Source organism: Mesocricetus auratus, unplaced genomic scaffold (assembly GCF_017639785.1).
Source record: "Mesocricetus auratus isolate SY011 unplaced genomic scaffold, BCM_Maur_2.0 Super-Scaffold_100009, whole genome shotgun sequence".
NCBI lineage: Eukaryota > Metazoa > Chordata > Mammalia > Rodentia > Cricetidae > Mesocricetus > Mesocricetus auratus.
In genome coordinates, this window is record NW_024429193.1 from 71,360,942 (window position 1) to 71,382,619 (window position 21,678).

Below are 21,678 nucleotides of genomic sequence, written 5' to 3' on the forward strand. Positions count from 1 at the left end.
ATGCTGTTGATAGTCATTTCCCACAAAGATAATGTTTTCTGCTCCCGTTTCTTCATTGGAAGGACAGATAGCTGTGCCAACTCAGGGCTGGTCACATTCATGTCTTCTGTTTACAGGTATTTCAGAGTGGATGCCTCTACAGCCCAGTTTCACATAGAGAGCCACGAGAACGCAACAGGAGAGTGGTCAATATGGTACCGCAGCCATTTTGACCATAGTATTGTATTAAAAGATGTTTTTGTTTCCAAGGAGGCCAAGCACCTTTTAAAGGTATACACAATCCTTTTTCTTTAACTAATTTTAACTTACAATTTTTAAAGCAAATATAGTTTTTTTTTTAACATTTCAGATTTACTTTTAGAGCTTGATTGGTAGCTAGCTGTATTTTCCGTCTTTCGGAGTAAGCTCTATTTATGATTATATGTGTTTTCACTAAGTATTTCAAGATTTCTGCTGTGACATCCAGAATAGTGTTCATTGAAAATGAAACTTTGTTTGAAGTCATAAATATTTGACTTTTGATCTGGAATGAGTGGAGTAAAATTCTAATTTCTAGACTATAGAAGACATTTAGCATTATACTATAATGATTTTAGTCATAAAAAGTGTCTCTCCTTTTCTTTTTAGGTTCTGAGTTTCCCTGGCCCTTTGTCTCTACCCCCAGGCTGTTGGAATATATTTTCTCTGAAACTTGCTGTTAAAGGCATTGCCCTAAATATTCTCACCAATGTCTTTCTGGCAACGAACACAGGTGCTGTTTTTGCAATACCGCTGCAGATTTTCTCAGCCCCAACCAAGGTATCGTGTACAACATCGCGTGCTGTAGTGCCATCTAGCAGTTATAGCTGCCTTGTATTGCCTTGTGGTGTTTAGCTTTTATTAACTCAGTTAAGTTCACCCTCTTTAAGGCTATCTAAGACATTGAAGGACATCACCAAGCCAGTCTTAAATGGCAGATGTGTTTAGATGTGGACATCTTGACTTAGAAATAATCATGAAGTAATGATTATTTAATAAACTAAATCATCATTTTTCTCTTTGCTGCTGAGGAGCAAACTCGGGGCAGATGCTCTGCTCTGGATTCCCAAAGAGTGGGAAGTACGGAGCATTTGCTTACTGTAGAAAGAAAGTATGTGTTTGCAGGGGCTTCAAGTAAGTCAGATTATCTGGTGTTTTAAACAGACTTCTTTTAAGTGGTTCTCAGTTGCTCATAATCATTGAACTTTCTTAGGGGTCCACTGTAAAAGCCTAAGAGGTTCATGAACGAATTCTTCCTAAAATTTGGGCAAATTATGTTCAGCTAAGATTATTTTAAGCATGTCCCATTTTTTCTTAATGTTTATTTTCATTTAATTATTGCTTCTTTTGGAGCCAAGCTATTTTGTATAACACTGAGTTCTGGTTTTTCACTATGAGACATTCATGCAATCATCTTTATGATTTTTTTTTTCTTATTAGTGTTGATGTTTCATAGGTAGAAGTACCTTGCCTTTAGCCAAGAGTGTGAAGTTAGGACTCTACACACCAAACTCAGTAAGAGTGTGAGGTTCATCCATTTAGTCGTGTTTTGAGCAGGAGGTATTTCTTAGTAAATAGCCCTCCCCAATCAAGAGAGACATATAAAACAGTGACTAAAGGGAGGAAGCAGGAGGCAGGCTTCAGCAGCGTGTGGAGGAGAGCACAAGCGCTTTCCAGACCTGTAGGAGGGGCAGCTGCAGGTGAGTCAGTCTCAGCATACCCCGTCTAGAGGCTTAAAGTACACTGCAAAACAAGCCGAACACAACCACCAGAAATGTTCCAAATCTAATTCATATGGCAGCTTGGTGTCTTGTGGGCCCAATAATTGTAGTTTTAGACATTGACGATTTTACAGAAGCCACTGTAAGTTGTCATTGTAGGCATTGAGGGTGTATGTGTAGAAGCCACTGTGGTGACCCTGTGAGATGACAAAGGAACAAAGAAATAGCTTCGTAGTTGTTTGGCTTCTGGTTAAAGGGGAGTCCATTGAGGTAGAGGCCAATGTCTGCTTCCTGTTTTAGTGTGTTAGGATTTTTATGCTGAGTGTTGTGTTTTGAGTTATTCATATATTACTTTTCAATCTAGGAAGGGAGTCTGGGTTTTGAAGTGATAGCACATTGTGGCATGCATTATTTCATGGGAAAATCAAAACCAGGTAAGTATTGCCTTAGGATCTCTGTAGCACTCCAGTGTGGGGGATGAACAGCCGTGAGAGAATTAGCATTAGTAGACCGAATTCACTAATAATTCATTCTCCTAAAGAAATTGCATCACACTCTATGGTTAAAGAGCATGATCATTGACAGAGTGACCTGAAATAGTTGATAATCCTCCAGACCCAACCAGGCTACTTACACTTATGTAGCTGTGGCTTTGTGAGATACTGAAAAATAAGGGCTGGAGACATGACTCAGTGTTTGATCTTAGCAGCCTTATCACCAGGAAAAACTGGAAAATTGGGACTCTGTATTAAAGCTGATAGAAGTTAGAGTCACTGGGAATTTCATCTGCAGACCTGGGTTTATATATATATATATATTATAATATATAATTATAATATATAATTCAGGAAGTGCTAAGTGTCGTGTGAAACTGAAGGCCTTGGTAGTGGTTTGGAAGTTGAGCTTGGGTTTTGGCTTATTTTTCTCTTTGTTCTTTGATTTACTGAGATTTCTGTTGTAAAGAGAGTCTTAAAGTACAAACTTAGCTTTGGGAGAACCCCCTTTTCTTCCCAGCACCCCCATTAGTGGAGACAGGTCAGGTAGGCATGAGATAACTCATAGACCAGTTGATGGATATGCATTGTACAGGATCAACTGCTGGTCTGTGCCCTCCTTGAGAACTACTGTTTGTCCCTCCATATCCCTGACCCTCATAGTACCCTGAAAGATGAAGCTGGCAAAGGGTGTTTCCATGGAAGCAGGTCTGCATTTTAGATACGGAGCTTTGAAAATGCTGCAAGCATAGTTTTAATTTATCTCAGGTTGTTACCATGAACCATGTGTCTTTTATGTTGTTACCTTCACATGATTCGCTTTGGTTTTGCTTTTTACATGTTTGTTTAATTTGATGTATCATGTGCCATTGAGTTAGAGGGATTTTCAGAGGAAAGCAACAGGATTTACCCACACCACAGCCCTCTTAGTTTGAGAAGTCTAACCGTCCGCCCTTGACATTGTTTACTAATTTAATTGTACTTTGTAAATCTAAATTCTGAATCTGGTCTAACTTTTAGAAACTACTTGGGATAGAAGTCTTTCTCTGGATCGGTCTACCTGGGATGTGGATTCTGAACTTGCAAATGAACTGTTTGAAAGATGGAAGAAGTGTAAAAATGGCGATGTTTGCAGGTGTGTCCTCCTTGGATTGGTGCTGGGGAAGTCAGTGCTTCCTAGTGCACTATGCACTATACTTGTTGGTGATCAAGCAAACCCCAGCCTCAGAAGTGTGGACAGGGCAGCACAGTAAATGTTTCTCATCTGTTCCTCAACTAGAGTTTGCTCAGTGGTCGTCAAAATTTGCCTTTTTTGTGTATTGTTTCTGTCTTTGTGCATATATATGCACATGTTCACGGACCACTTTTTACTGAGTTGTTTGAAAATAAGCAGTGAATTTCATCCTTGAGCTCTCAGTACTTTCTTGGGAAAATCTTTGCTAGCTATCATATTAAGGCTCTCATTATTAGAAGAAAATGATTAGAAAATATTCTTCAATATGTAACATCACAACTGCAACCAGAAATTGACCAATGATGAATCACATATAGTTCATACTAAAAGTTCCCTAGTTGGCCTATAATACCTGTTACAGCCTGCCCCTCCCACTTTATTTCAGGTCATTCAGGGCTGTGCCCTCTTGTCTTGTTTGTATAGTCTGTAGACTAGAGCTGCACCCGCCTTTAGTTTTTGTCATGTTAATAATTTTTTTAGTCTAGACAGAAAATGCCACACTGTGGGTTTTTGTTTGTTTGTTAAGTTGGTTTTTCAAGTTTGCATCCGTTTTAGCAAAACTACTGGTTCCCTGCTGGTTTTGTGTTGTGACTATGTCACTTCAGGAAACACACCAATGGTCATTTTGTCCCATGGTTCACATTGGAAAGTTGAATCATTGCTGTAGGTGATTTGTGACAGATACCCACCTTGGAAACTTTTTCCTTTGGTCATTCAGTAGTCTGATTATGTAAATTTGCTGATCCCTAAGACTTTGCACACCACGGTTGTAGTACTCATGGGCACACCTTGTCTCAGTTAGACTAATGGCTATGAAATGGCATTACATTGTTTGCGCTCCATTTATTAACACAAACTGTGCTTCTAAAGCCCCCTTTGAGCGTCACCACAGTTTCCAATTCATGTGTGTCTTTTATTTCTGTTACCGTTTTGTTAATTTGTGTGTGGGGTTGTATACATGGGAACATGTGTGTACACACACGTTCACACATGTGGAAACCCGGGGAGGATGTGTTAGTGTCCTCTGTGTCTCACTGAGGTGGGGCTCACCATTCCCAGCGGGGCTGAGGCTTCAGGTGTGCTTACAGCCATGCACAGTTGCCTTTCGGCGGCTGAGCACCCATACTTAGTGCCCTACACCCAGCAAGCGCTCTTCCTCACTGAGCCTGTTCCCAGCCCCGTGATTATTAGTTTTAATGACAAACTCAAACTTTACTGTAATGTCCTTCTGAGTAGCTTGTGTGTCTCTTTGATGTGGCACCAAAATTGCAGTCGTTCTCCGAACATTTGCTTACTTTCTAGTAACGGGCTTTTTGTTTGGGTGTGAGTACTTATGTGTGTGCGCATGTGTGTATGTGTTTAATGTCAGACATTGAACTCGGGAATTCTGACATGTAAAAGTGCTGAGCCCCAGGATGATGTCATCAGACTTCTAGGATCAGTCATACACTATCTTTCCTAATTCTACCAACAACCATTTCCCTAAGAGTTCTTGTTCCTTTTAGAGTGAGTGGGATTTAGTATTTCCATTATTTTTTAATGTAAAGGTTGTTTTTTGTATATCTTTATTACTATTATCATTCGTTTTCCTTTGCCAATTTTCCAGGAGAAACGTTTTGGGAATGACTCAGTTTGTCTCTGCAAAGAAATCCAAGGACCCAGAACCCTTTGTTTCCTTTTTGCCTCGCTTGGTCCTGGAGCCCGGCCTTCTGTTGAGCTTCAGTCCCACCGCCCTCAGGAACAGTGTGGTAAGGATGTTGCGGCTCGTCTCCGTTGTCAGTGGCACCCAAGCCGGGGGCTCTCAGAGTACTAGGCTACTTATTCCAGGAGACTGATTTTAGAAGAAATTAATTGAAATTCACACAAACATCATTAGGACACTGAGTGGGGATGTCACAGGGACAAGATGAGAAGCTAAGTTCAAAGCCCTTGTACAAAGAGATGTCAGTTGGGTATGAACTTCATAAGTTAAGTGTTAGAGGTGAGGACTCAACAGCTGGCAGTGAGGAGAATCTCGGTCCACACCGGCTGTCACAGGTTTCTGTGCCATGGAGAGACCCTTAGCCAGTGGAAATCTAGAGGGAGCCAGGTTGCTCTGTGATGTCACCAGTGACCTGGGCACTGTGTGTCTGCTCTGACTCATCTGAAGTGTGTTGGCTCTCCCTCCCCATGTTCTTCTCCCACCTAATCTGGGTGGCAGGAAGGGACAAAGGGGACCGGTTAACAACACAGCACACTAAGTTGATTGCATACTGTACCGTGTGCTCATGTCTAAGTTTCAAGAGTAGTACTTCACTGCCCCTTAATGGTGTGTGTGTGGTGTACAGGGGACGTCAGAGGACTCCTTTCAGGAGCTGATTCTCTCTTTCACCACGTGGGTTTCGGAGAGTGAACTCAGTTTCTGAGGCTTGTGACAAGCATCTTTACCCTGGAGTCTTCAGTGTTCAACGTGGCACACTTTCCTGTCATTCTCTCTCCCTTGACATAGGTGTAGTTTTATGAACTACTGAATGTTAGATGTTGGGCTGCCTCTAACTGACTGTATGAATTACTTAAGAACAAGGGCATTTGCTTTTCTAATCAGAATATAAAATGAAACATTATGATGCTGTTACCTAATCTATATTCTGTAGGTAAGACTTTCTAACGTCTTACCTTACAGGGATTTCCTTTTTCCCCTTGGCCTCAGATGCAATCCAGGATCTCAGTGCACTGACCTCTTGGTCTGCTTCACTCTTTTCCTGGGTCTGTCCAGGAAACCATTCATGGTATTCTCCCCCCACCTCAACACCTAGTGCTAGGGGTTTTGAACCCTTGTTCAGAATCTGGTGTACTCCCTCATGGATTTGTTTGGAAATCTTCAGGCCGTTTCCTTTTAAGCTCTATGACGGCTCTCCTAGTGAGGTTCAGGCCATGTTCTTTTGGCAGGAATTCCTTGGGAGGGTACCATGTTCTTGCCATGTTAACCCTCCTCTCTTCAAATCCAGGTGAAATACTTTGTGGTGAGGAACCCGTCCCCTCGGCCAGTCTCCCTGCAGCTGCTGCCTCTCTCCCTGTACCCGAACCCTGAAGCCGCAGTGCGCCTGCTGCACAAATGGTAGGAAGAGCCCTGGGCAGGCTCTGGGGAACTCCTGCACCCCTGTCTTCCACCCTCGGCGTGCTGGCACACAGTGTGAGCCCTAGCATGTAGCCAGGAGCCTGATCCCTTGATGCATGTGGCCTGATGGAAATCCTGGCACTGTTCGGTGTGGCACCTTCATTGTCCCTGTGCCTGGTCTGCCCTCCAATGGAGCATTCTTTTCTTGGGTTAAAGAAACTGTCCCAAATTTTCTATAAGCTTCTAAAATTGAGAAGTGAGCTTAAAGACAGATCCAGTGGTGCCTGCCTGTAATCCTACTACTGGGAGGCTGAGCTGGAAAGGTCATGAGTTTGAGACTAGATTGGATAGCACTGTAAGTAGTTCAGCTGTCTCAAGAATAAGAGCTGAGGTGAGTATAGTTTTAAACGGTGCCTACAGGGGCATGCAGCATCTCACTGCCATGGGGTTTTAGATTTACTTAAAATGCTCCTCTTGGGTAGGGAGCCACGTAGCAGACTTGGTCTCAGGTTTCTCAGTGTTTGCACAGGTGGCATGTCAGAACAGCCACTGCCTTTTAGAGGAAGGAGGGCCCAGTGCTAGAGGGAGTTCAGCTCTTCCAATGCTGTCTGCTCCCTTGAGGCCAGCAAGACTCCCCAGCCATGTCAACCAGTGTCTCCAGACACTGCCCGCTCCCACGGGCATAAAGCTGCCATTGGTTGAGAGCAGCTTACTTTCAAGTTCGTAGGAAGCCACTTGGAGGAAATCAGAATCGCTTCCTTTGTAGATCTCTGTGGCTGTGTTTCTGTTTCATTGAGTAATGTTTCCCTAGCGCTTTACAGTTACAGATGTGGAGAGGGCTGAGGTTGGTGAGTTGAAGTGTGGTAGTGAGTGTGTGAGCACATATGTATTATTAATTCTTTACTGGCTAATCTCAATGCTTTTTTGAACACTGAAGTTTTTTGTTTTGTTTTTTAGGTTTGGCACAGATATGCAAATGATTAATTTCACAACTGGTGAATTCCAGCTCACCAAAGCTTGCCCTTACCAGGTAGGAGGTCATCTTCAGACAATGAAACTGCTGACTTGCTGGCTGCAGAAACAGTGGGTCTTACCACCTTGTGTTTCAGTGTCCATATGTTCTGTGTTGTGTGTTTGTGTGTTTGTTTTGAAATGACATAGAGCTGTAGGATTAGTTTAGCCTGTGCATCATTTTAACGTGATGGACTAGATTGATGCAAGAGAAGAAATAGAAACTGAATCAGAGCTGTGTAAAAAGCTATATAACTAGAGGTCTAAAAATTAATTTATGATTCTCTTAGGATCCCTTGGCCCCTTCAAATTCCCTTTTAGTGTTGTAAGAGAAAAGTAGATACATTTTAAAAACTGTTCTCCTGTGTAATGGGTATGGTGGTACATACCTTTCATCCCAGCAGTTGGGAGACAGAGGGAGGCAGATTTCTGTGAATTCTAGGCTAGCCTGGTCTACTCAGAAAGTTCCAGGACAGCCAGAGCTATGTGGAATGATCCTGTCTGAAAAAGCAAACAAAGAGTTCTCATATTTCTTAGTGATTTGAATAGTCCCTAGATTCCTGTGATATTCAGGTCCACTACTTAAAAGGTTTCTTAGCATTCTTAGACCTCTAGGCAGCCACGCTACCTTTTCTAAACACCTAGGAGCAGGAATTAATTATCGTATGATGGGCTTGTTATTTGCCAGTGACTTTAGCCACCTCATTTCTCAGTTTCCATTTAGTAGTGGAGGGTTTGTCTTTGTATTCAGAACCAAAGTTAAAGCAACTATAAGAGGAATGTACACAGACCTATACAGCGGTCTCCACCCGTGTCCCTCCAAAACTATACTCGATACAATCTACCTGGAAGAGCAGGAGGGAGGGGTCAGAGCAGCTTCTTAGGTGAACTCACCACTGAGACTTGTTTACACTAATGAACCAATCATGCCTTCCCTGAGATCATTTGGGTGGCACTGGAGGGGTAGAGCCATAGTGTGGTCTGGTATAGAAGGCTTCTAACTCCAACTCCCACCCAAACCAGGAGGCAAATCCATTTTTGCAGTGTTCTGCTTGGTTGTCCTGCGGTTAACATGAAGTTTCTTAGATAAGGACGTATTGAGCGCTTAAACGGTCAGGACAAACAAGTTCATACAGATTGGGTGAAACTTGGTGATATAGCACTTGCCTAGCATGTGTGAGGTCCTGAATTCCGTCCCCAGTACGACAAATAAGAGGAGAGAAAAGAAAACAGGCTGGCGAGGATGCCTGCAGTCAAGCTTATAACGGGTGTGCTTAGAGACTGGAAACCCACTCTGCTGATTTTCTGTGGTTAACAATGTCCTCTGTTGCCTGTAGGGTGAGCCTTCAGAGGAATCCAGTTCTGGTATGCTCCATCTGTACTTGCAACCTCTGGAGATGAAAAGGGTTGGTGTTGTGTTCACACCAGTGGACTATGGAAAAGTCACCTCCCTCATACTAATCCGGTAGGTGTGTCCGTGTAGGCAGAGTTTTTTTTCAGGACCATAGTCATCTCTCCTCGGCCAACCACTTCCCAAATAACCACCGAGAGACTTAGTATTATAAATGCTCAGCCAATAGCTCAGGCTTATTACTAATTAGCTCTTACAACTTAAGTTAACTTATATCTGTCAATCTATGTGATTGTGACTTTTACCCCTCCTGCATATCCTGCTTTCTTCCCATCTGACTGGTGACTTCTCTGACTCCCTTCTTCTCAGCATTCTCTTTGTCCCTAAAGTACTGCCTAGTTTTTGGCCAATCAGCTTTTTATTAGCGGTGAGAACAGCACGTTTTCACAATGTACAGGATTGTTCCTCAGCAAGTAAGTCTCTTTCTCCCTGTCTCATCTTTTTCACTGAGAGTTGACACTTCTCAGAGTGCAGTGGTGGAGCTGTGCTGTAGATTAGGAAGAGGTAGGGGCTGAACAGAGAGGTCCTTACATAATCCCTGTGCTTCAGGCATGTCCCTTCCCTAGTAAGCTAGTGTCTGCAGGAGGAGAGCATATTTCACTCAGCCTCTAGTTGGATATGGGCCCAAAAGGTGGAACATACCCATCCACAGTCACACACACATTTACTTCTTTGTCCTTAGCAGTAAAGATAATTGCAGTAGTGCTGTAGACCTTCCCAAGGGTAGATTTGGGCCTCCAGCCTCTTTTTTCTGTGTAGCCCCAAGGACAATGGGAAGCTGCCTCATTGGGCAGGCCCACTGGCACATTTCTTTCCTCTTGAATGGCAGTTACTGCTTGCTGATTTAAGCAGGAAAAATACATTTTATTCTTCACTTTTTTTCCATCATGGGTCATCTTTATTAAAGTCTTTTTGCAAAAATTACAGTACAGACCTGGATTGAAGCTATTTGCAGCTTTGAATAAATAACACTTTAGTTACTTTTCAAAAGCTTTTCTATTAGCAGATCAATTGCACAAAGTTTTTTGGAGACTTCTTTTAATATGCCAGCTTTAGTTCTTCTGCAACTGAGTGATACTAAAAGAAAATGTGATAAAATACAATCCTGAGCATCTGTCCTCCTAAGCCTTGACCCAAGACTACACAACTTCCTGTAGTTGAAACTAGTTTGAAACTTAGTCTCCCCGAAGAAAGGTTTCAGAAAGTATATAAATAAACGTTTCTTCCCTGGACTTAAAAATCAAGTTTTTAATAGTGGTTCATTTACTTTTGATGGTTTCTTTACTGATTGACACAGTATTTTCTACAAACCACTCATTTATCATTTGCAGGCTTTTACATAGTTAATCAAGCTTCTGAAATGCAAACACATTTCAGTGCATGGCATATAATTAGAAATATAGGTGAATTCCCTCTGCACTTTTGTGGCATTGTCATCATGGTGCTGGGAAGTCAGTCTTGTGTACATCCTGTAAATTTGGCTCATAACATTTTATCTTAGCAAGCATAATGTCATCTAATATTGATGAATAATGGCCTGCACCACTGCATTAATAAGAATCTGACTAGTTAAATGTAATTTGTGGGGTGATATTTTGAGTATTTGATCAAAAAGAAACTATTACAATTCTAGGGTCATCCCATCTCACCGCAATCACTATGAAAACCTCTACAAATAGGTTTTGTTATTTCATCAAATTTTGTTAGCATCTATGTCTGCAACTTTATTTGATGTCTTGGAGTGTGGCCACCACCCTGATGCTGTTTGTGGTAGGGTAGTTGGAGAATGATGGTCACTCACTCCCTCTGCTGCCAGCTAGCTCGAGCATTCTGGACTATTATTCTGTTTCTGGAGGCACCATAGTCTGTAAGATGCAGGAGATGCCATACTTGTAAGAGATGGCTATATTTTTAACTCACAGTATCCTTGCTGTCTAGAAATAGTGCCATGTAAGCTTTGCAGCATGCAACATTTAAGCTGAGCGCCGCGCTGCCTTGGGATTTGGTTTAGCATGTGCTTTAGAGCTATGTTGACTTGGACCTGGGTTGATGCTGATGTGCTTCTCTTCTTTGTAGGAATAACTTAACTGTCATTGACATGGTTGGTGTGGAAGGATTTGGAGCACAGGAGCTCTTGAGAGTGGGTGGAAGACTTCCTGGCACAGGAGGGTCTCTCCGATTTAAGGTGCCCGAGTCCACTCTGATGGATTGTCGCCGACGTGAGTTAACAAGCCTGACACCTGCAACATCCTTTTCATTCATTTAATAACTTAGGAGTTATTAAATTAAGAATTGATACAGAAACCATAGAACCGGTTAACTATTACTCCTTAGGTAGATTCGACTGAGTTATTAAGTTTACGGTTACATTTTAAGTTGTTAACTTCCAAAACTCCAGATATAAAATACTCTTTCATTTATTTCCAAAGGTTGCATATTGTATCTGAACTATTTTTAGTAACTATGATGATGTTAAAACAAAAACGTATATAAAGCCGGGGGCGGCAGTACACACCTCTAATCCCAGTACTTGGGAGGTGGGAGCAGGAGGGTGAGAAGTTGTAGGACATCTCTGGCTACTACATAGCAAGTTTGAGACCAACTTAGGATGTATGAGACCCTGTCTCTTACCTGGTCATGGGGTACATGATACCTTACAGTAAATCCAAACTGTTTGACTCCAGGAAGAATAAAACATCAAGTTCTGCCCTTAGTGGGTGAAGGCAAAATCTTCACCTGAGAGGAATCTGGACTTGGGTATTTTTATTGTTTCCTCTTTTATATAGCAGAATCTAGAGGTGATAGAATAAGGAACTATTCTACAAATAAGGTCGAAATCAGGCTTTGACTGTGTTCAACTTTTTCACATTTTAATAATGTTTTGATTCAGTTAATGATTAAAGTTAGTTTTAAAGTGTGTATGTACTAAATAAAACAACTTATTCCTTACTAGAACTGAAAGACAGCAAGCAGATTTTATCTATTACAAAGAACTTCAAAGTTGAGAATATCGGCCCTCTTCCTATAACTGTGACGTCCCTGAAAATCAATGGGTATAACTGCCAGGGTTATGGATTCCAAGTGCTAGATTGCCATCCATTTTCATTGAACCCAAACTCATCTCGTGACATCAGTATTGTGTAAGTGCTGGGGGTTAAGTTCATTTCAGTTCACGGTATACTGTTGGGGGAGGTACCTAGTCCATTAATTAGTTACTGACATCGTAGGCTGCTTTTATATAAATATTTGGTTTTTTATTTTATTAAAATTTTTTGTATGGGTGTTTTGGCTGCATTTATGTCTATGCACTGTATGAGTGTTTGGTTCCCAAGGAGGCTAGAAGAAAGGTTTCTGGTCCCCTGTAGCTAGAGGTAGAGACAGTTGTAAGCTGCCGTGTAGATGTTGAGAATTGAACCCAGGTCCTCTAGAAGAGTAGCCAGTACTCTTAACCACTGAGCCATCTCTCCAGTCCTGAGTGTTGCTATGTGGGCTACGTTTTGCTTCTGTTGTTATTTTTGCTTGGTGGTGAGGATTAGAACGAGGAAACAATCACACTGGGGATCCCCTTCCCCTAGGTTCACTCCGGACTTTACCTCCTCCTGGGTCATCCGTGAGCTGATGCTGGTGACTGCTGCACACCTGGAATTCCACTTCACACTCAACGTGACCCTCCCTCACCACATGCTGCCCGTGTGTGCGGAGGTGGTTCCCGGCCCCAGCTGGGAGGAGTCCTTTTGGAGACTCACTGTCTTCTTTGTCAGGTAAACTACCGCCTTTCCCGCCCTCCTCAGGCAGAGTCCTAAAGTCGTGATGCAGTCGCCTGAAAATGCACATTGCCAGAATGTGAGACCCGAGTGGGCGTTTTATTGCTTTGAGCCCTGGCGTATGATCAAGAGACAAGGCAGTCATGGAACCCATGGTGAGATTTCAGGAAACTGCCTGAGAGGCTGTAGGACCTGATGGAACACAGCTGTCTTCCGCATCCGTTCATTGCCAGTCACAGAGGCAGATTGAGGGCTGACATTAGCTTAGTGCAGTGGCTATTTGACATTATAAGAACATAATGATTTTTTTTTTGAGACAGGGTTCCTCTGTGTAGCCTTGGCTTGGTTGTCCGTAAACTTGGACATCTGCCTGTCTCTGCTTCCCAAGTGTTGGAATTAAAGGCCTGTGCTGTCACTACCCAGCAAGACCACAGTGATCCTTTGACAGTAACTTTATTTAGAAAATACATTTAAACATGAATTGTCACATCAACCTGATGAATACACACATTTTTAAAAAAAGCGAATGTGCCAGGTGGTGGTTCGAGACCAGCCTGGCCTACAAGAGCTAGTTCCAGGACAGGCTTCAACCCTACACAGAGAAACCCTGCCTCCAAAAACAAAACAAAACACTTGAGTGCTTTTTTTAACCTTTACGAATCATCAGACACTATGATATACATTTAATGAAATGTAATACCATTTCCGTAGCTGCCTTCTGTTGTTTATTCACACTCTTCTGTCATAGGAAAAAAGGCGTGGCTGTTTTTACGGTCCTCTCATTGTGTTGCCCATACCAGACTCAAGCAGTGCTCCTGAGTAGCCGGAACTGCGGCTGTATTCTAGTGTGCCTGGCTCATAGTGGCCCTTCTTAATGCTGTGTTCAGAGCCATACAGTGATGAATGGCCTTGTGTTCTCCCCAGTTTGTCCCTGTTGGGTGTGATTCTAATAGCCTTCCAGCAAGCACAGTACATTTTGATGGAGTTCATGAAAACCAGACAGAGGCAAAGTGGCAGCTTGTCTTCCCAGCAGAATGGTGGTCCAGTGGACGTGCTCAGCTCCCATTCTCACAAGTAAGATGCCTCCCTCCATGTGCTTGTGTGCGTTCATGCTGCTCATTTCTGATTTCCTTGCAACGTAAAAGAAAACTTTACTTTTATCATATTCTTTGTAGCTTGTGTGAACAGCTGCACTATCTTCGTAGATACTCTGTGAGGGCGTGGCTCATTGATGGTCTCTTGGTAGAAAACTCATGGGGCTGGGAAAGAAGGGGGAGACTGGAACTCCTCAGGGCACTGCACCAATTGATTCCCCCTCCTGTGGAAGCGAAGGTTGGTTTGCTTTGCATTTATACTAAATGTGTTTCTTCTTGTATTCAGAAGCAATTGCAAGAACTTTCTTGACACATACAGTCCATCTGACAAAGGCAGAGGGAAGAGTTGTCTTCCAGTGGGCCCACCCATGAGCAGGATCCAGAATGCTGCCAAGAGGAGTCCGGCCACCTACGGCCATTCTCAGAAGAAGCATAAGTGCTCCTTCTACTACAGCAAACAGAAAGCCAGTGCATCCACGGCCAGCAGTGCCAACGTAGCCACGGAGGAGAAGCAGACTTTGACCCTGGCAAGCTCTCTGTCTGCTGCCAAGGAAGACGCTTGCACTGATGTCGTGAGTGAGAACTGGGTCAGCCTCAAATATGCCAGTGGTGTGAATGTCAACTTGGAGAAGAATTTAACCCTCCCCAAAAATGTACTGAACAAAGAGGAAAACTCACTGAAAAACACACTTGTCAATAATACTTCTTCAGAATGTACTGTGAAGGAGGGAGTACAGACATGTATGTTTCCTAAGGAAACTGACATTAAAACTTCAGACAGTGTGGTTGAGCTCAAGGAACAAGAAGAGCCCTGCCCACAGAAGACTTCTAAGAAGCCACCTGAAAGTCCTTTGCCCAAAAGCCCACCTCAGTACCAGCAGTCAGACATGGCTGAAGTTTCCAGGAAACATGGTAATGTTAGCCGCCTCCTTGATGGTTCTCCTTTGGTCTCTTGTCTATTCCCGGTGAGATTTGGCCTCACCTGTAGCCTTCAGACAGAAACTGTGCTATCCCCTCCCTGCTCTTCCCTCCAGATTCTCACACCATAGTACGTACTGTGCATTCCTGTCTGACTCAGCACTGGACCCTTCCTGTAGTCTCCCAAGTCATAGGGCTACAGGGGAAAGCTACTGTGTCCAGCTGCAGGGATCTTTGGTTTTAATTGTGGAAGCAGAGTACATTTGCATGCAATTTTAGCCAAGGCAAAAATGTTGAAACTGAAAACAAGGCACATGTTTTTTTAGGGTGTTATGACTAAGAATTTCAAGTTTTAGTGCAAAGTGAGGGTGTTAATGCCGTATATCATTGTTAGGAGGATATTGGTACATTTCCAATTATTTGTTCTCAGCTTCAGACTTTTTGTAAAAAAGTAGTCACCCCTTGCAGGGTTTCTGACTAAACAGATCTACACCAACTTTTCTTTTTCTTTTTTTGTCTTTCAAGATGGTTTCTCTGTGTAGTCCTTGTCCTGGAACTCCCTCTGTAGACCAGGCTGGCCTTGAATTCAGAGATTTGCCTGCCTCGCCTCCCCAGTACTAAATTCAAAGGTGTGCTCCACCATACCCGGCTACCAACTTTACCCGGCTACACCAGCTTTTCTGGTAGCTGCAGCACGGCCCGTTTCCTGGCCTGGCCTTTTTCATAGCATTTGTTGTTGTTAGAGACAAATTCTCTTGTGACAGATGCTGTTGACTGAAGAAGGAAATGGGCAGCACGCCCTAGCTGATGCCTGTAGACACCACAGGGGGCTACACCACCACCACCCTCTTTCTCCCCCTGACCAGTATATGTAAAGACAGAATCTCATGAAATAGTGCTGGCTGACCCGTAACTCACTCTGCAGATCAAGGTGGCCACAAACTCACAGAGATCCACCTGGCTCAGCCTTCTGAATTAAAGGTGTGTGATACCGTACTGGTCAAGCTTTGATCTGAACATTTAGCTACTAGCACTTGTTGGCCAGCTTCGTATTCCTGCAGTGAAATGTCTCTTTAAACAATGCTTGAGGGCAGAGTTCTGGGGGTTCTGTTGTCTTAAGCTTCTGTTTGGAGTTTGGCTGGCAGGGTGGAAAACCTGCATCAGAACACACCCCTATTACGAGCCAGAAGACAGACAGGCAGGTCTGTGTGTGGGAAGCCTCCAAGGTCTCAACCCACTTAGAGGGCAAATTCCCAGTGACCTGAAAACCTCCCCGGAGGCCTACCTCCTAAAAGGTTCACCGCACCCCCTGACAGTGCCATCTTGGGAACCATGTCCCAACCATGGAAAGCTCATTACTGACCACTTGTTGATGCTGAGGTGAAGGTGTGGAAATTAATTAATTAAATGAATTCATTCTGAAGGGCTTTATTATGCATTGGGCACAACTCTCAAGTGGAAATTTGACTGTTCCATCAAGAATATGATGATGTAAAAGATAGTTGGGGTTCTCTGAGCGGGAAGTTTATTATGATTTGAGTTGTTGGGCAAGCATGAGCACAGTCTGTCATCAGGACTTTGCCATCAACCCAAGCAATGTATGCTAATCATTAAACCAAACACCCACCACTCCTCCCCCCAGCACTTGGGAAACATTCAAACAGACAAAGAGGATTGTCCTCTTTTGTCTGGATCATTTAATTTCGCATACCGTCTTTAAGATTCCCAGGGCTCTGTCTTTCAACCAGGATTTTAATTCTACTTAAAAAAAAAATCATCTTAACTAACGTGCATGTCGGCTTTGGCAGTGTTGAATGTAGCCCCATTATACAGATTTCCATTCATCCGCTGGTGGACAGCAGGTTGTCTCCACCTTTGGGCCACTGTGAATTATGACAACGCAGTAATGCCAGTGCCCTACTCTGACTTTGACATCTGAAGATTGTAGGACTTACATGCTTCCACTGGTAAGCAAAGAGGATTCCTGGAGAATCATGGTTATAAAAAAGAGTGTGCCTAAATCTCATTAAATTAAATGAGATTGACAAAAGAAAACATGTAATTATGGGAAATATGAATGGAAAAATGCTAGAAATTGGATTTTTTATTTATTCAAGGAAATAACCAGCAAGTGCCTATCAAGAATGAACTGAACAGCTGTGAGACTGTGAAGGGGGTTGACACAAAGCTGTCTTCAGTAAAGAAGAGTCAGAGAGCATCTCCAGAGAGCACGTGTTCCGAGAAGCAGGACACGTCTTCAGCAGAGGTCTGCATTGCTTTCTCTTTCCTGTTAAAAAGAGCAGAGCTCACACTTAAGGCAGAGAGTACAGATCTCCCCGATAAACGTATTTCTTTCTCTGTAGATGATAGGAAAACTTTAATGTGTTTGTTCAGAAAGTTTTGTCTCTAGATTATATAGGTGATGGTAGATGGTTTTTAGTGAACCCAGATAGCTTTTATTCACTGGGGGCCCTGATCTTAAACAGTGGGTTGATTCCTGGTGACAGTGGTGGAAGGAAGCAGGCCAGAACCTGCTCCATCTCGTTAGGACTGACAGTTCCTTTTCAGGGCAGTCTTGATGAGCTGCTTCTCTCTTTCTGCCTGCATCTATTATCATCTTCTCTCTAAAAGATCAGAAAAGTATTACTAATGTAATAGAAGAAATTTTTACTACAAAGAGGGAAGAGTTTAATTTGTAGATGAAAATGGTCCACTGTGTAGGTCTGGAAAAGTTATACCTAATAACAAACATAGGCACATTCTTCATACTCCATGACACTTGAGATGTGAAGAGTTGGCCAGAGCAAGGAACATGTCCTGTCAGAAAATATTGGTGTGGTGTCATTAAGAGAATGAAGATGTTAACAAAGAATATTGTACCCAGGCAGGCTGAGCCACAAATACAGAGGTAACAGCAGATATTTTTAAATGAAAATGAACTTGTGGACTTGTCTTGAGAAAATCAAGTTAACAAAAACCCACCAAGCTGAAAGTAAAAATAAAATCCAGGGTTGCAGAACCTACATTAGAGGTCTGTTAGTGACATCAGCTTGTGTTATGTCCGGAACTGAGACTGACTAGTCAGCAACAATAGACCAAAGCCAGAGTGCAAATATGAAAAAGTTTAACAACATAAAAATACAGCAATATATAAAAAGACATAGAAGGTGGGGTTGATGAAAGAGAGACAGGTGAAATAGATTTTTTTAAAAGATTTATTTATTTATTACATATACACCAGATTGAATTGTAAATGGTTGTGAGCCACCATGTGGTTGCTGGGAATTGAACTCAAGACCTCTGGAAGAGCATTCAGTGCTCTTAACCTCTGAGCCATCTCTCCAGCCCCCGTGAAATAGATTTTTAACAATGATCATTCCGGGTAGGGGACAATCTTGTGTGTGGTGTCTGTTTGTCCCTGTGGTACTGGGGATCAAACCCAGAACCTATGGATGGTAAGTACTGCCCATACTCCCACCCCCACAATCTTAATATTTTTCCCCCTGGCTTTTTGAGACAAGGTTTCTCTATGTAACAGCTCTGGATGTGCTCATAGTCTTATTCTTAACCTTAAAGATATCTTTGTTGTTTGTTGCTTTGTTTTGTTCTTAGAGACAGGGTCTTGAAACTCGCTGTAGACCACACTGGCTTGGAACTCAAAAGTAATCCTCCTGCCTCTGCTTCTCAAGTGCTGGGATTAAAGGTGTATGCCACAACATCTGGTCCTTAAAGATATCTTTAATGAATTAATATGTTATTCAGAAAGCATGTTTAAAAGTTGGTATTTCCTTTGTTTCTACCATGGTTACTTAAGAAAAATTTGATTTCTATAAATGAGACCTTGTCGACATTTGATTTAAAAGTAATTCATTATCTTAGTGTCACATATATTTCTATTACCTGTTCTGTCGCCTTTATGTATGTGTGGGTTCATGGAGAAATATGCAGAAGGAAGGTTTGTGAAATATGGAGTGAGTCTGGTTATTTCTGAGTGGTTGCTCTGTAATCTTTAAATTTGATATAACAGGTATGAATGACTCCTTTGTTTAAATTAAGTAGAAATGCTGTAAAGGAGATGTAGACATTGGAAGTGTGTTGAGAAGGGCACAGGCACGTCATCACACGTCAAGACTAATACTGGTCTATAGGGTTCTGGGGTGCTCTGGAGGAGGTGGCAGCTTGTACAGGTACAGCTCTCAGAAGGTCAAGGCAGGCAGCAGGCATTGTAGGACCTCCAAGGACAGGGCCCATCAGCTGGGAGCAGCTGCTTGAAAGGCAGCAGCTGTCCACAGGGAAACAACGGAGAGAGGGCTCTTGGGCCCTCCAGATTAAGACTGCCAGGCAGGAGTTAGGGATGGAGTTACCTCCGTGAGCCTGAAGCAGCCTGACTTTCAGGGTTCTCTAAAGCAGTGGTTCTCAGCCTTCTTAATACTGTGACCTTTTGATACAGTTGTGGTGTATCTTCATGTTGTGGTGACCCCCCCCCGACCATAAAATTATTTCATTGCTACTTTATAACTGTCATTTTGCTACAATTAGGAATCATAATGTAAATATCTGATATGCAGACCCTGTGGGAGTCATGACCTGCAAGTTACTAAACTGCTAATACACACACGCAGAGTATACATTTATATTAAAAGGGGATATGCTAAGTTGACTTGCTAGATGTGGTCTAAATAATCCAACAAGCGCTGTCTCAGTGCAGAGGCTGGGAATCACGTACTTGTTCAGTCTGAAAGACTGGATGTCTCTGCAGTCCTAGTCTGGTGCTGGAGTCCTGGGGGATTCCTGGAGAGCTGCTGGTTTTCAGTCTGGGTTGGAATCCTGAAAAGTTAAATTTAATGCTGGCTGCAGCAACAGGATAGATGAACTCACTAGCAAGATCGAGGACAGGCAGGTTGAAAGCAAAAGCTTTCGTTTTCAATGTCCTTTTATGTGGGCTGCCACTGGAAGGTATGGCCCAGATTTAGGGTGAATCTTCCTACCATGCATGATTCCATCAAGAAGATCCCTCACTTCTGGGGTTTCAATTGATTCCAGACATAGTCACGTTGACAATCAAGATTACCCGTCACACTTTCTCTACAACATGAGCAAAGAGAAGATGTGGTCTGAGTCTGAATGCTGGCCAATGTTGGGGTATGTGTGAGGCAGAGGAACAACAAACTAAGCCCAAATGTGCAGGGGGTACACTTCCCATGGGCAGAAATAAAGTCACCACATTTAGGATAGTGAAATCTTTGGTCTTTGGAGACTTAGCTATTGCCTACAGTGACAAAGGAGTCCATATTGAGGTTGTGTTAGGAGGTAATGGAGTCAATGATCTCCGCTTGGTCTCATGTGGTCCTAAGAAACAGGTGCTGCTGCTGGCTCCCTCTGCCACACACATGTACCAGAACCCCCAAGTTCTGCCTCCAGCCCCAAGTCTTCCTCTTCCTTGGGCCAGATGAGCCTTGTATCTGTGGGTTCTTTATTATGAGGGTTTTATTGTTATTTTCTTCCAATCATCTTAGCCATCATAATGTTGAGTCCCCCTGACCTTGGAGCTCTACTAGCCCCTGATCAAGCACGGTTTTACCTACCCACTCCTCCCTCTTCAGGTCTGTGTAGATGTCCAGCCATCTGCACACAGTGTTGGCAGCTTACTTAGCAGAACAGACCTTGGGACCCAAGAATGTCCCCTTGGTTGGAAAGTAGGTATTCTTGTGCCACCATGTGGCTGTCCTTGGTCATTTCCTTGATGTTTCTGTCCCTACCGATTTTGCAGGGTTGTTCCTTAAGGCCTGTGAAAGCACTCTTCACTCATCGTTAGAGAATCACTCGCAGCAGAACTCCTGGGTGCAGTCTGCAGTGTTTATTTTCCTAGTTCAGTCTTGGGACTTGTAATTTGGAAGACTGTGTAAGCATGTCTGTTGCACGCAGTGTTCCTTTATTGGCAAGGAAGAGTGAAGGCTGGTGTGGAAGCCATAGACTAAGCTTTAACCTTAGCTCTGGGTTTTTGCTTTCTCTTAAGAGCATTTTTTTTTCTTAAAAAAGCAACTCATGGTTACAAAAGAATAAAAAAGAAGGGGAAAAGGGATCTGTCCAAAATGAACAAATAATGCTTTTACATAATGTCTTTCAAATGAAATTTTAAGAGCTTTTTAGTGTAAGATAGCTAAGAGAGTAACCATTAACATTGTATGTATATGTCAGTTACAATTCTGACTTTCTTTTTTCCTTTTTAATTCTGATTTCTTCATGTGATAGAAAATTGAGTGGAAACCGCTACTCCATCCCCCTCCTGCAGGTGGACCTTAAGGCTGCATTTCCTTTTCACGCCATCAATAACTCTGTGATGAATGACTTTGTTCCTAGCTCTTGACTGTAGACCTGACTTACCCTTGGTGGTTCCTCTCATTGCTGTTACATCGCCTTCCAGGGAGTTGTTTCTGGTTGACTTTCACTTGGGTGGCAGTGGCGTGTGCTGGCTTCATTCTTCTCTTAGAAGCATCATTTGTTTGTACAGTCTTTTATTGTTAGGCTCAAGGCCCTCCACATGCTAAGCTCGTGCCTACCCCTGAGCCACACCCCTGAGCCTTGTTCGCGGGCTGTGGGGCATGTGATGGGCGAACAGCAGTGTTTGGTTTGGGAGGGGTGTTTTGTTGTTGTTATAGTTGTTGTTTTGGTGATACTGGGCATTGGATCCAGGACTACCTATAGCTCGAAGTGGTTGTGTTTGAGTTATCTTTTCGTTTTACCTAGGGAAAGGTGAACATTTCCCTTCATTTTATATACATGTAAAATTCAGGAAAACAAACAAAACAAAACATTTTTTAATCATCCACCCAAAATCCCAGCACTGGAAACAAACGCTGTAAATTAAATGTTCACTCAGAGGCAAGTACTATTATAGTATCCTGCCACCCAGCCA

The 21,678-nt window shown here is 42.9% G+C and overlaps 1 protein-coding gene across 8 annotated transcripts in view; it reads left to right on the top strand.

The window, feature by feature from the left end:
- The window catches only part of Tmem131l (transmembrane 131 like), a 137,839-nt gene that overhangs the window by 94,385 nt on the left and 21,776 nt on the right, over window positions 1-21,678 (top strand). For 7 of the 8 annotated variants that reach the window (XR_005879503.1, XM_040752589.1, XM_040752587.1 and 4 more), the window contains exons 13-26: window positions 117-270; window positions 628-798; window positions 2,104-2,173; window positions 3,254-3,368; window positions 5,074-5,215; window positions 6,455-6,564; window positions 7,522-7,594; window positions 8,913-9,040; window positions 11,063-11,205; window positions 11,940-12,126; window positions 12,562-12,747; window positions 13,675-13,824; window positions 14,131-14,756; window positions 16,880-17,028. Coding sequence is in view for 7 of the 8 variants with exons in the window: in XM_040752589.1 (XP_040608523.1) it covers window positions 117-270; window positions 628-798; window positions 2,104-2,173; window positions 3,254-3,368; window positions 5,074-5,215; window positions 6,455-6,564; window positions 7,522-7,594; window positions 8,913-9,040; window positions 11,063-11,205; window positions 11,940-12,126; window positions 12,562-12,747; window positions 13,675-13,824; window positions 14,131-14,756; window positions 16,880-17,028 (2,404 nt within the window). In the remaining variant the exon portion in view is untranslated. The remainder of the gene's footprint in view (window positions 1-116; window positions 271-627; window positions 799-2,103; window positions 2,174-3,253; window positions 3,369-5,073; window positions 5,216-6,454; window positions 6,565-7,521; window positions 7,595-8,912; window positions 9,041-11,062; window positions 11,206-11,939; window positions 12,127-12,561; window positions 12,748-13,674; window positions 13,825-14,130; window positions 14,757-16,879; window positions 17,029-21,678) is intronic. The other variant, XM_040752586.1, reaches the window with a different exon arrangement.